Source organism: Salmo trutta, chromosome 19 (assembly GCF_901001165.1).
Source record: "Salmo trutta chromosome 19, fSalTru1.1, whole genome shotgun sequence".
Taxonomy (NCBI): domain Eukaryota; kingdom Metazoa; phylum Chordata; class Actinopteri; order Salmoniformes; family Salmonidae; genus Salmo; species Salmo trutta.
Genome location: NC_042975.1, coordinates 36,893,757 through 36,907,625, shown reverse-complemented (window position 1 = coordinate 36,907,625; position 13,869 = coordinate 36,893,757). Strand labels below are relative to the sequence as shown.

At 39.1% G+C, this 13,869-nt stretch overlaps 1 protein-coding gene across 1 annotated transcript in view; it reads left to right on the top strand.

Annotated features, from left to right (window-relative positions):
* LOC115154510 (transcriptional regulator ATRX) overlaps window positions 1-9,251 on the top strand; it is a 48,319-nt gene extending 39,068 nt beyond the window's left edge. Inside the window, exons 25-35 of the mRNA XM_029700791.1 lie at window positions 803-948; window positions 1,110-1,266; window positions 1,398-1,498; window positions 1,613-1,721; window positions 1,928-2,105; window positions 4,260-4,454; window positions 6,915-7,058; window positions 7,298-7,420; window positions 7,552-7,647; window positions 7,775-7,903; window positions 8,009-9,251. Of these exons, the coding sequence (XP_029556651.1) occupies window positions 803-948; window positions 1,110-1,266; window positions 1,398-1,498; window positions 1,613-1,721; window positions 1,928-2,105; window positions 4,260-4,454; window positions 6,915-7,058; window positions 7,298-7,420; window positions 7,552-7,647; window positions 7,775-7,903; window positions 8,009-8,125 (1,495 nt within the window). The 3' untranslated portion in view covers window positions 8,126-9,251. The remainder of the gene's footprint in view (window positions 1-802; window positions 949-1,109; window positions 1,267-1,397; window positions 1,499-1,612; window positions 1,722-1,927; window positions 2,106-4,259; window positions 4,455-6,914; window positions 7,059-7,297; window positions 7,421-7,551; window positions 7,648-7,774; window positions 7,904-8,008) is intronic.
* Window positions 9,252-13,869: the final 4,618 nt, after the last annotated feature.

Below are 13,869 nucleotides of genomic sequence, written 5' to 3'. Positions count from 1 at the left end.
GGGTGTGGCTGAAATAGCCAAATCCACTAATTTGAAGGGGTATATATATTACACACACACACACACGTATCTGGCTAAAAACAGCAAGCAAGCAAGCTAGCCTTTTAGCTCCCCACATCAATGTCATGTGAAATAATCTGATTTATAAATAATATGCCCTGGCATATACTTGCCAGTATAATTTATACCAGTTTGATATGCTGCTTGAATGTATTCGCTCCCTTATCAGATAAGCATAGAATGTGCCTATTTACTCCATGAGGAAAAAAATACATGGCTACAACTGTTTTCACTGTTTCAAAATGGCCTACAATCACGTAGGTGTTACTTCTAAACAAAATACATTTTGCAGGTGTTTCTAATAAGGCTACATCGTTTGAACTGTCGCTGAGATTATATTTGGTTATCGTTGCAAAATAGACTGCTTATTTATTTTTGATGCATAGCCTATTGATCAGCTCAGGAACTAAGCAAGTTGGTTCAGCCTCATCTACACAACACTGCCACCAGCGCAACGTAAGGAATAATACATTGCGTTTAAAAATTAGCGTTGCATAAATGTGCGTATCTGGCAACATAGGCGCCAGGACTTCATACTACAAGGAGCTGTTCATTTTGTGACAAAAAAACAGAATTCACGTACAGCATTGCTTAGCGTTTGCGTTAACTGCGTAAACGTCTGCCGAGCTCTTTAATTACTACGACAGTGTGATGCTTGAAGTGGGTTATCTAGCACCATCAAAAGGTAATCTCATGCAAATAATAGATTGTTGCCTTTCATCCTTTCCTTTGTCCCACTCAGTAAAGAGAAGGAGAACAAGGGAAAATTGCGTAATGCTGATGAAAAAAGCAATGATGTGGAAGTGATCGTGGTGTGGAACAGCTCATCAAAGGGTGTTAATGTGGAAGGAGACCAGCGAGCAGGTCCACTGGTTCCAGTGGTAGATGGTAGTAGTCTCTCTTAAATTAAGGAAATTACTTTACCATGTATTTTACTTTAGTGTCTTGTGTTACAATTGAACATTTTAAATGATTTACAATGAAGTCATTAATATAAGGTGAACATATTCATGTGAGCTCAATGGTGATATTGTATGCTCTGTGTTCAGCGGTGAGAGCGTCCACCAGTTTCAGGCCTGACAGTCCGGCTGCAGACTGGTACAAGGATATGCTGAGTGATTCTGACGCCACCATCCTGGGACACTCAGGGAAGATGGTGCTGCTGTTTGAGATTCTCCGAATGGCAGAGGAACTGGACGACAAACTGTAAGTGTGCTTGAGAAATGCATTCAGGCACCGGGGGATATTTCAAAAAAGGATTGAGTTAGCCAGAGGTTTATAGAGCAGATTTGTTGAATTAACCTTTTCTTCGTCCATTTTTGTTTGTATATTCACAGGTTGGTGTTCAGTCAATCCTTGATCTCATTAGACATGATTGAAGATTTCTTAGACCTCGCTAACAAAGCCAAAGACAACGGACAATCATCCCTATACAAAGGTACCGTTCCCATTGGCTTTTCACATATTCAAACATATGTTATAGTATTACAAAACAATTGTTTTCTTCAGAGAGCCTATAATTGTGTCATTTGTTTCCTTTCCCAAACTGTAGGTGATGGCAGCTGGATCAGAAACATTGACTATTACCGTATTGATGGGTCCACCAGTGCCACATCCAGGAAGAAATGGGCTGAAGAGTTCAATGATGCCACCAATGAGCGGTACGTCTCTGACTGCTGTACTATTCTACATCTCAAATTTCACTGTGCCAAACCTCAACACAGTATGTAGCATAACACTTAGTATTGTATTATTATTCATGACAAAGCATCAGTAATTGTAGACCGTGTGATTTCTTGAGATGGTCTGTTTAAGATTCTACTCACACTCACTCCTTTGATTTCATTTCTTACCAATTTACTTTCAGAGGTCGTCTATTTCTCATCTCGACAAGAGCTGGGTCCCTTGGGATCAACCTGGTAGCAGCTAACAGGGTCATAATTTTTGACGCTTCGTGGAACCCCTCCTATGACATCCAGAGCATCTTCAGGGTGTACCGTTTTGGCCAGCTGAAGGCAGTGTTTGTCTACCGCTTCTTGGCACAGGTAATGACATCTCGTATGCACCCCATCTTCTGTAATATGATTGTGGGACACATTTTGTGTTTTTTACATATACAGTCACATCCAAAATTGTTGATAAGATTAGCAAAAAATACTATTAAATAAGTACAAATACGAGCTATATTGTATGCAAAACATTTGACAAAATAGCTGAGATTCTGTTAATAAAAAAAGGTAAATTATTGGCATCCCTAATGATTCTTATAAATATAATCAAACAATGTGATCTGCATTAACATTCTACTATTTAAAGTTAAAGGCCAGGCACCACACCCTAATGGGGGATTTTTTCCCCCCTTAATCATATCACAGTCAACTTTTACCAGTTGAATGTAGATATGCATAATACTTTAAAAATATATATGCAAATGAGGTGATATTTCATTAAATATGCGCATTTTGCATATCCCGCCAAAAAAAAAATGTTTCACTGGATTAAGTCGGCGTAAATACTTAAAATGAACAGTTGGATAGAAAGATCGTGGGACTGACAATGCTCTCTGGCACATGCTCAGTTATGTATGACAAGTCAACAGGAAATGGGTGGATAATGTGCAATAAGCAATGAATTATGAATAGCATGAGGACCGAGGTGATGGAGAGTTACTATGGTCATGGCTAATGGCTGTATTCGCCATACAACCAATGAATTAAGTGCCACATTTTAATGTTATTTAACAAAGTTTTTTGTATTATAATAATTAGTTGGTCCTGAAACCTTCATACACACGTGAAGGGGAACCAATAGTATCGATTTGCATATCCCGCAAATCCATTTTTCAGGACACTGGATTAAGTCTGCATAAATATTTTAGTTTCATTTTGTTAAGACACTCCGGTACATAAAATACATTTTTGGCAAATTTTTCTAAACAAAATGTTACCTAGAATAACAAATTGACAACATATCAACAATAACATCTGGGAAAGTCTTGAATATATCCAAGGATAACCACACAATCTGGTGAATGTAGATTCTTCTGAAACTGAGGAAAATAAGTTGGCATGTGGGAAGAGTCTTACTTTCGGTAAATGGCAGTTAAAGACAAGTACACTGAATTTAGACGACCAAACATCTATTTAGATCCAATCACTATCTCTTCAAAGTAAGTTACTACATATAGTCCAGTTTGTTACATTCTCTATTCTCTAAAATAAAATATAAATTTTCATCAAGATTTTGACATTTTTATGTTCACTTTTTGAAAATACTAATATTTATGGGCCAAAATACCAACAAATCTAAAAATTGATAGGTACTGTAGATGCAAAAATGTCATTTCAGTCTGTGGTGCAAGTTCCTTGCGTCAAGGAACTTTATTGTGGCCTTTCATGGCTTCCTGTTTCACTGGGTATAAAAATGTGGTAACATGCATGTTGTTAGTTTTTACTCTGTTTGTTCAGAACCTAAAACGGACGACTAGATAAAGCTCAAACCAAGTTTATTCACCCACTGGTTCATGCAGCTGCAAAGACGAAGCATGATTACACAAGCACATTTATTTATAACTTCCTCCTTGGCGGGGGTCAACTTCTACACCTCTAGACAGCCAATACATATCTGTTGCTAGGCAGGAACTTAATTGGTTCCTCTCACTGGTGTAGTCATGGCCCTGCCTGATGCTAGAACCTTTGTGGGCGTTGACGTGTACAGTGCATTCGGAAAGATTTCAGACCCCTTGACTTTTTCCTAATTTTGTTACGTTAGTCTCAATTGTTTTGCAAATGTAAAAAAAGAAAAAATGACATTTCACATAAGTATTCATATCCTTTGCTCAGTACATTGTTGAAGCACCTTTGGCAGCGATTACATCCTCGAGTCTTCTTGGGTATGACGCTACAAGCTTGGCACACCTGTATTTGGGGAGTTTCTCCCACTCAACTGCAATCCTCTCAAGCTCTGTCAGGTTTTGGGAGGGTGCACAAAGTATTTAAAATAGGAGTGGCAATAATTTTGACACTTTTTCTATTACTTGTTAAAGAAAATATTTTTCTCAGCAATTGTATTAGTACAATATCACTCAGTATTTGTATAATTTATATATCTATTTTTTTGTTCATCTTTATCAAGGGTGACAATTTTGGATGTGACTGTAATTCTGTAATCACTGATATTAAATTGATGTTTCTTTCCAGGGCACCATGGAGGAGAAGATCTACGACCGGCAGGTGGCCAAGCAATCTCTATCGTTCCGGGTGGTGGACCAGCAGCAGATACAGAGACACTTCACTCTGTTTGAACTGACAGAGCTTTACATGTTTGAGCCAGACCTGCTGGATGACCCCAACTCTGAGAAGAAGAGCAAGAGGATCACACCCCTGCTGCCCAAGGTGACCAAAGCTACAAATTAAACACACAAGACCATTACATTCTCAATTGACCCTTTGCTAAGCCCCGCCTCCCTTGGTTAATGTCGCAACCTCTGACAACATTTACCCGGGAAGCTCAATTCCCCATTCAAGAAATCACCTCACAATATTCCCCAACTGTGTTCCAAAAACACAATGAAATTTAACACAGACTACCCCTTGCTCATCAGGAGACATTGTGTATGTTGTGGTGAACTGTCATGGAAATTGCTTCACGGAAACCTGGTGAAATTATGCTTGTAGTGTAGCTAGCCACTGAATAGCTCTGAATTCACCATCAGCATATACTGCTACAGTTGAAGTCGGAAGTTTACATACACCTTAGCCAAATACATTTAAACTCGGTTTTTCACAATTCCTGACATTTAATCCTAGTAAAAATTCCCTGTCTTAGGTCAGTTAGGATCACCATTTTATTTTAAGAATGTGAAATGTCAGAATAATAGTAGAGTGATTTATTTCAGCTTTTATTTCTTTCATCACATTCCCAGTGGGTCAGAAGTTTACATACACTCAATTAGTATTTGGTAGCATTGCGTTTAAATTGTTTAACTTGGGTCAAACGTTTTGGGTAGCCTTCCACAAGCTTCCCACAATAAGTTGGGTGAATGTTTGCCCATTCCTCCTGACAGAGCTGGTGTAACTGAGTCAGGTTTGTAGGCCTCCTTGCTCGCATTTGCTTTTTCAGTTCTGCCCACAAATGTTCTATAGGATTTAGGTCAGGGCTTTGTGATGGACACTCCAATACCTTGACTTTGTTGTCTTTAAGCCATTTTGCAACAACTTTGTAAGTATGCTTGGGGTCATTGTCCATTTGGAAGACCCATTTGTGACCAAGCTTTAACTTCCTGACTGATGTCTTGAGATGTTGCTTCAATATATCCACATAATTTTCCTCCCTCGTGATGCCATCTATTTTGTGAAGTGCACCAGTCCCTCATGCAGCAAAGCACCCCCACAACATGATGCTTCCACCCCAGTGCTTCATGGTTGGGATGGTGTGCTTTGGCTTGCAAGCCTCCCCCTTTTTCCTCCAAACATAACGATGGTCATTATGGTCAAATAGTTCTATTTTTGTTTCATCAGACCAGAGGACATTTCTACAAAAAGAACAATCTTTGTCCCCATGTGCAGTTGCAAACCGTAGTCTGGCTTTTTTATGGTGGTTTTGGAGCAGTGGCTTCTTCCTTGCTGAGCGGCCTTTCAGGTTATGTTGATATAGGACTTTACTGTGCATATAGATACTTTTGTACCTGTTTCCTCCAGCATCTTCACAAGGTCCTTTGCTGTTGTTCTGGGATTGGTTTGCACTTTTCGCACCAAAGTACGTTCATCTCTAGGAGACAGAATGCGTCTCCTTCATGAGCGGTGTGACGGCTGCGTGGTCCAATGGTGTTTATACTTGCATACTATTGTTTGTACAGATGAACGTGGTACCTTAAGGCATTTGGAAATTGCTCCCAAGGATGAACCAGACTTGTGGAGGTCTACAATCTTTTTTCTGAGGTCTTGGCTGATTTCTTTTGATTTTCCCATGATGTCAAGCAAAGAGGCACTGAGTTTGAAGGTAGGCCTTGAAATACATCCACAGGTACACCTCCAATTGACTCAAATTATGTCAATTAGCCTATCAGAAGCTTCTAAAGCCATGACATCATTTTCTGGAATTTTCCAAGCTGTTTAAAGGCACAGTCAACTTAGTGTATGTAACTTCTGACCCACTGGAATTGTGATAGTGAAATAATCTGTCTGTAAACAATTGTTGGAAAAATTACTTGTAAAGTAGATGTCCTAACCGACTTGCCAGAACTATAGTTTGTTAACAAGAAATGTGTGGAGTGGTTGAAAAACACGTTTTATTGACTCCAACCTAAGTATGTAAACTTCCAACTTCAACTGTATATACACTTTTGGAGCTAACTAGTGCTCTCAAATTGTGTCCTGATGTCGATAGCAATGTTATGAATACCACTCATAACTTAGCTTGCTAACAAGGTGTATTAAGTGGCTAGCTAGCTAGCTAGCTAGCTAGCTAGCGTTTGAAACGTTTGGTAGTCAATGAGACTGAGAGCTAGCTAACCTGCTGAGCTATCAAACAATGTAACACAAGTATAATTTCGGATTCGAAAAATACTCCAACAGGCTCTGCATTTCAGAAATCACCTTACTAAGTACTCCTGGTAAATTGTTCAATTATTTAGCCATAAAAAGTAAATATATAAAAACTGTTTTTGCCATAGCCCTCATTGGCTTTCATGCGATTTAAACGTGAGCTTGTCTGAGGTGTTGGACACGACGACAGTTTCTGTCCATTGGAGCGCTGTGATTGGTTGACCAAAATTCTAGGGCTTGGCGAAGGGTGAATTAGTATTTTTACTTGAACAGTAGAGTAGGGATTGACATTGTGTGCCTGTTTCCCAGGACATGGTGCTGGCAGAGCTGCTGCAGATCTGTAAGGAGCAGATTGTCCGCTACCATGAACACGAGTCCCTGCTGGACCACAAAGAGGAGGAGGAGCTCAGTGAGGCTGACCGCAAAGCTGCCTGGGCTGAGTACGAGGCAGAGGTAAAGAGGAACTACTACACACATTCTCTGACAAAACAGCTAAATATGTTTTCATTGACCGTGGTGAGCAGCCTCTAGTAATCTCACTCTCTCCTGCTCTCGCCTATAAACACTGAGAAAGTATGGTTTTGAATCAATTCAACATCCTTACTTGAATTCTGGTTTATCAAGAAGTAAAGTAGTAATGATATATGCATGATGTGTAAACATACACCTGTTTTTATCTCTCCTCTACAAAGGGTGCATTCTTCTTGAATAAGGCAGCACACAACAGCACCAGCACCAACGTTCCCAGCTCCTCCACCTCTCGTATGGCCAACAGTCTGTCATCCCTGTACAAGAAGACTGATGAGCAGCTGAAGGTATTAGCCATGTCTCCCCACCAGACCTGTGTGGAAATCAGTTGCTTTTCTCTAAAGTTTGTTTGAGATTATCTCTCAATAGATATATGCCTCTCACATCAACATGTGAATGCGTCTCTCCTGAATGACAGAACATGATTAATGCCAGCCGTGACAAGGTCAGCGAGGCCATCAAGTCCCTGCATTCCTTAAAGAACCTCTCCATGGATGACTATGTGTTGCGCTTGGTTAGTCCCTCGTATTATATTACGTTAATATGATAGTAGTCTTTCAAATTACACTTATGTCTCCCTGAAGTAATGTGTGGAAAAAAATGTCATGTGCATTACGATGATATGTGACTTGTTTTTACAGTGGCACGATAACCCAAGTCTAGATGAGAAGCAGGTGAAAATCCTGGCCCAGACCTGGAAAACCAGCAATGACAAGGAGCGGGAGCGAAGACGCGCCTTATATCATGACCTTCTCTCAAAACAACAATCAGTAAGCTTCAATTGACAACAACAACATTGTTCTAATTTTCTTTCTGCTTTTGATATTCCTTTTTAACTACTTAACCCTGCATCTTTCCCTTACTCCCCTTGACAGCTTACAATCTGCATCCAGACCATTTTGACCAGTAGAAAAACTGAAGTGACACAGACTGCCACGGTCACCAATCAGTCACCAGCCTTGACAGACTCCGTTAAGATACCCATGCAGTGAGGCAGCAGAGACGTCTCTAGCCTCAGTCCCGTTCCACTAGAGGACACTCTAGTCTAACCGCAGTAACTATAGAGGGTACTTGATCCCCCCTAAGGGGTGATAGATGAAACATTTCCGTTATTTTACATTGAAAATGAATGTATGTGGCGGCAGGTAACCTAGTGGTTAGAGCGTTGGGCCAATAACCGAAAGGTTGCTGGTTCGAATCCCCGTCATCAATGGCTGATCCCTAGCTGTGAACCCACTCTCCGAGGGTGCCTTATGGGGAGTGGGATATGCAAAACAATTACTATGTACATGTGTGAAATAGGACAAATGTAAGCACCCACCCTATTATTATTATGTTCTATAGCAGGGGTGTTAAACCCTTACCCTACAAGGTCCAGAGCCTGCTGGTTTTCTGTTCTACCTGATAATTAATTGCCCGCACCTGGTGCGCCACGTTCTAAATCAGTCCCTGATTAGAGGAAACAATAAAAACAAGCAGTGGAACTGGCTTTGAGGTCCAGAGTTGAGTTTGAGGGTTCTATAGCAAAGATATTATGTTAAAGGGGCAGTGCAGTGAAAAATTTGATTTTCCAGTTTTTATGTATTTCCACACTGAGGTTGGAATAACACTCTGAAATTGTGAAAATTATGATAATGCCCTTATACTTTAGTTTAAGAGCTTTTTAAAAGAAAACGTCGAATTTCAGTCTGTTCAGGTGGGATTGAGTTTTTGGTCCACATCGTGACATCACGATCTGATTATTCTGCCAATGACCAGTCATCTTTGCATATGTATTCTCCTACTTTAAAAGGGTAAGCGGGGTAGGCTCCAGAATGTAGACGATCCTATCCGTCAATAAGGGCTGTGTATGTAAATATATTTATATTTGTATCAACACACCCACACGATCAGACTGAGCATTTCAATGGCAAAATGAGGCTCAGGGAAATAAATTATACAAAATATATTTTGGAGTTATTTTCGTGATAAACACAGTGATGATTTATTCCATTTAAAGACTGCATGGGTGCTTTAAATAAATATTCTGCCTTGGAAAAGGTTTTCCTATGTGATTAATGGTATAATTGTCTGTTTCTCTGATGCTATAATAAAAATCTGTTAATTCGTTTTGTCAAATGTTGTGTGGTTTTTGTTATGGTGAATTTTTTTGCTTTGGTTATTACACTTTATTTTATGGTTAGTCAGAAATTACCAGGCATATACTTTAAAATGAGATTGTACCAATGATTGGTAGTTTTTGGTACTACATTTAAGAAATTCAAAAAATACTTAATTTGTAACAGATTTGGGTTATAAAAATTGTTTCGGTTATAGAGTTGGAGAGATATTTTTCATGAGAATAAGTGTTTGCGCTCAGCAGTTTTTGTTACTTTAGTGCAGAGCGGAGGCTAAACTGATGCTCTAGAAAGGTTTCAAACGGAAGAAAACCGGTTAGAGCCTATAGATGGATATGTTTATTTACACAAATACATGTGCCACAATGGAGCACTTTGGCAGTTTACAATAACTAAAACTGAATTGCAGTGCATCTTACATAAGAACATTAAAAGAGAAACTCAATAAAAAACTACCCCATCTAGTGTCTGTTTTAAAAGCCTAAATAAGGATGGTTTTGTTTTGTAGCATTCAGTGTTACGTCTGATCTCCACTAGTTGCTCGTCCTGCCTTTTCCTTACTCCTGGTTGCTTATCCCTTGTAGGTGGCAGCCAGCTGGAGAATTTGTTTGAACCCTGCAGCTTGAGAGGACAATTTCAGACAAAGCTCATCTGTAGGGTTTGGCAGGCCACCGAGTATGTTGAATAGTCAGAACCTAGGATGAACTTGAGGGCCCTCTGGACTCTGTCTGGCAGCATACACACTTACACGCACCAACTTATTAATGGACTGCTGAATCGTTTTTCCTCTCGCGTTGTTTGCTCTTTTCCATATGTTTATCTCTAAGCTACCCAGGAAAGGGCAAAAAATAGCCCATTTTAATATATGTTGCCTTATAAATAAGGTTCATAAAATAAATAACTTGCTAACATCAGATTACATTCATATATTAGCCATTTCTGAGACTCGCTTATATAATTCCTTTGATACAGCAGTAGCAATACGAAGATATATAACATTTTCGACCAGGAAGGCCTGATTCCTTTGAACAGTTGATGTTGAGATGTCTGTTACTTAAACTCTAAAGCATTTATTTGGGCTTCTGAAGTGCAGTTACCTCTAATGAACTTATCCTCTGCAGTAGAGGTAACTCTGGGTCTTTCTTTCCTTTGGCGGTCCTCATGAGAGCATTGCTTGTGTTTCTTGGCCCAAGCAAGTCACTTCTTATTGGTGTCCTTTAGTCGTGGTTTCTTTGCAGCAATTCGACCATGAAGGCCTGATTCATGCAGTCTCCTCTGAACAGTTGATGTGTCTGTTACTTGAGCTCTGAAGCATTTATTTGGGCTGCAATTTTTGAGGCGAGTAACTCTAATGAACTTATCCTCTGCGGCAGAGGTAACTGGATTTTCCGTTCATGTGGCGGTCTTCATGAGAGCCAGTTACATCATTAGCGCTTGATGGTTTTTGCGACTGCACTTGAAGAAACTTTCAAAGTTCTTCATATTCCGGTTTGACTGACCTTCATGTCTTAAAGTAATAGGCTGTCGTTTCTCTTTGCTTATTTGTGCTGTTCTTGCCGTAATATGGACTTGGTCTTTTACCAAATAGGGCTATCTTCTGTATACCACCCCTACCTTGTCACAACACAACTGATTGGCTAAAACGCATTAGGAAGGAAAGAAATTCCACAAATTAACTTTTAACAAGGCACACGTTAATTGAAATCCATTCCAGGTGACTACCTCGTGAAGCTAGTTGAGAGAATGTCAAGAGCGTGCAATGCTGTCATCAAGGCAAAGGGTGGCTACTTTGAAGAATCTCAAATATAACATATTTTGATTTAACACTTCTTTGGTTACTACATGATTCCATGTGTTATTTCATAATTTTTGATGTCTTCACTATTATTCGACAATGTAGAAAATAGTATAAATAAAGAAAAGCCCTTGAATGAATAGGTGTGTCCAAACTTTAGTCAGACGAGTCCCAAGACCCTTGTGGGGGTCGTTGCAAAAACGGAGAACACCATTGTGTTCATGAGCGTCTCATCTTTCAATAGAGAGGTCATAATAGTTTTGTAGGCCAAACCGCTTAGACGATACAGACAGGATGTCTTACGGTATGATAAACACCATTCTAGCTCTGTCACCTTTCACCGCAGATGCAGAAGAGCGACATCGGCGGATGTGGTGGTTTGAAATGCATCCAATGCAACAAAAAAAACATTAAACTGACAGATTTTTATGGGGCTATTTTATTATTATGCTAATTATATTTTTACTTTTTACGGGGGGGGGCATCGAGTCTGGAAATTCCAAATTGTTTGCATAGTCAACTTACACACAGCACTGACACACACACTTACCCCACCAGACATGCCCCCAGGGGTCTTTTCAGATCAAATTCAAAGAAACGTACAGTATTTTACAGAGCCATGAGTGCATGGAACTCCCTTCCATCTCATACAGCGCAAGTGAACAGCAAACCTGGTTTCAAAAAACAAATAAAGCAACACCTCGCAGCACGCCTCTCCCCCATGGGACCTACTTGTTGTGTGTATGTACTGACATGTATGTGTAACTGACAGATGCACACACACGCACACTACATGTTTTTAAATGTATGTAAAGTATTTTGTCTGTAATGTATTTTTCATTATATGTCGGACCCCAGTCAGACTAGCTGTTGCCATTGGCGTCGTCTAATGGGGATCCTAATAAATCAAGTCACTGGGTAAAAACTGGTTGAATCAACCCACTGTTCACACACTGGTTAAATCAATGTTTCCACATCCTTTCAACAAAATTACATTGAAGCAACGTGGAATAGACATGGAACTGACGTATGCGCCAAGTAGGAACCTCATTTGAACCCAAAAAATCTATGAGATGACGTAAAATCAACCTGGGAAACTAATTGGATTTGCAAAAAGTCATCAACTTAAATGACCTGGTGATTTTGTTGTTGTTGAATTCACGTTTGTTGTTACCCTACCACTGGTTGGCTATTGAATGAGCGATGGATAAATGGTAGCCTAATATTTGCTGTGTAGCAGGAATAAATCAGTAATGTCAGATAACTGGCGCACGCAAGTTTTAGAGTATTTTGGATAAATGAGGCCCCAGGACATTTTAGCCCAAAACCTGGTTGCCTCTGCCAGGAGGATGAAACTTGGCTGAAAATAGATCTTCCAGCAAGACAATAACCCCAAGCACACATCAAAATCCACAAAGAAATGGGGAATTGACCACAAAATCAAAATTTTGCAATGGCCATCTCAGTTTCCGGACATTAACCCCATTGTAAACCTGTAGTTTGTATTGAAGAGGGCAGTCCATGTCCATAACCGCAGATGAAGGATATCAAGGATCTAGAAAGATTCTGTATGGAGGAATGGTCTAAGATCCCTCCCAATGTGTTCTCTAACCTCATAAAACATTTTAGAAAAAGGCTCTGTGTCGTTATCCTCGCAAGGGGAGGTGCTGGAATAGGGGATCTAATAATTTAGAACAACTTTTTAAAAATATTTTTATTTGTATTACTTGTTAAACTAAATCTCATTCTCTGAGCAATTGTATAAGTATTTTTATTTGTTGTTACAAACAATATATTTCAGTATTTGTATTATTTATTTTATGCAGTCTATTTTGTTTTATTTTTAGCACCTTACATGGATTAAATTAAGTATATTATTTTTGCATCTCGGCCTCTTTGGGCTAATCCTTTTCATTATTCCGTTTTATTATTCCTTTTCATGGTTTGTGCAAGTACCTTTTGAATTGTATTTTTCTCCTACGCACCGCCCACCTTTTCTTTTTAGCCTGAGCGCAAACCATCATACTGGCTTTCTACCAGTGGTGTAAAGTACTTAAGTAAAAATCTAGTACTACTTAAGTAGTTTTTAGGGTACAGTATCTGTACTCTACTTTACTATTTATATTTTTGCCAACTTTTACTTTTATTTACTTCACTACATTCTCAAAGAACATTATGTACTTTTTACTCCTACATTTTCCCTGACACCCAAAAGTATTCGTTACATTTTGAATGCTTAGCAGGACAGGAAAATTGTCTAATTTATCAAGAGAGCATCCCTGGTCATCCCTACTGCCTCTGATATGGCGGACTCACTAAACACATGCTTGGTTTGTAAATGAAGTCTGAGTGTTGGAGCATGCTCCTGGCTATCTGTAAATAAATAAAAAAATAGAAAATGTGGCTGTCTGCTTTGCTTAATATAAGGAATTTTGTATTATTTATACTTATATCTCTTTTGATACTTAAGTATATTTTAGCTTTTACATTTACTTTTGATACTTAAGTATATTTAAAACCAAATATTTTTTGACTTTTACTCAAGTAGTATTTTACTGAGTGACTTTCACTTTTACTCGAGTCCTTTTCTATTAAGGTATCTCTAGTTTATGTACTGATTGACTATTGGATAATTTATCCACCACTGCTTCATACAGTCTTTTTTTCTCATCTTTATCAAGGGATCCATTAATTGTGCACCTCACTGCAGGTCAGTATTTGTATCATGTATTTTATACAGTCTTTTTTTGGTCAGTTTTATCAAGGGGTCCAATAAATCCGGACCCCACTGTATTTAAAGGGAAGTGAGAAAAAGGGTAAACAA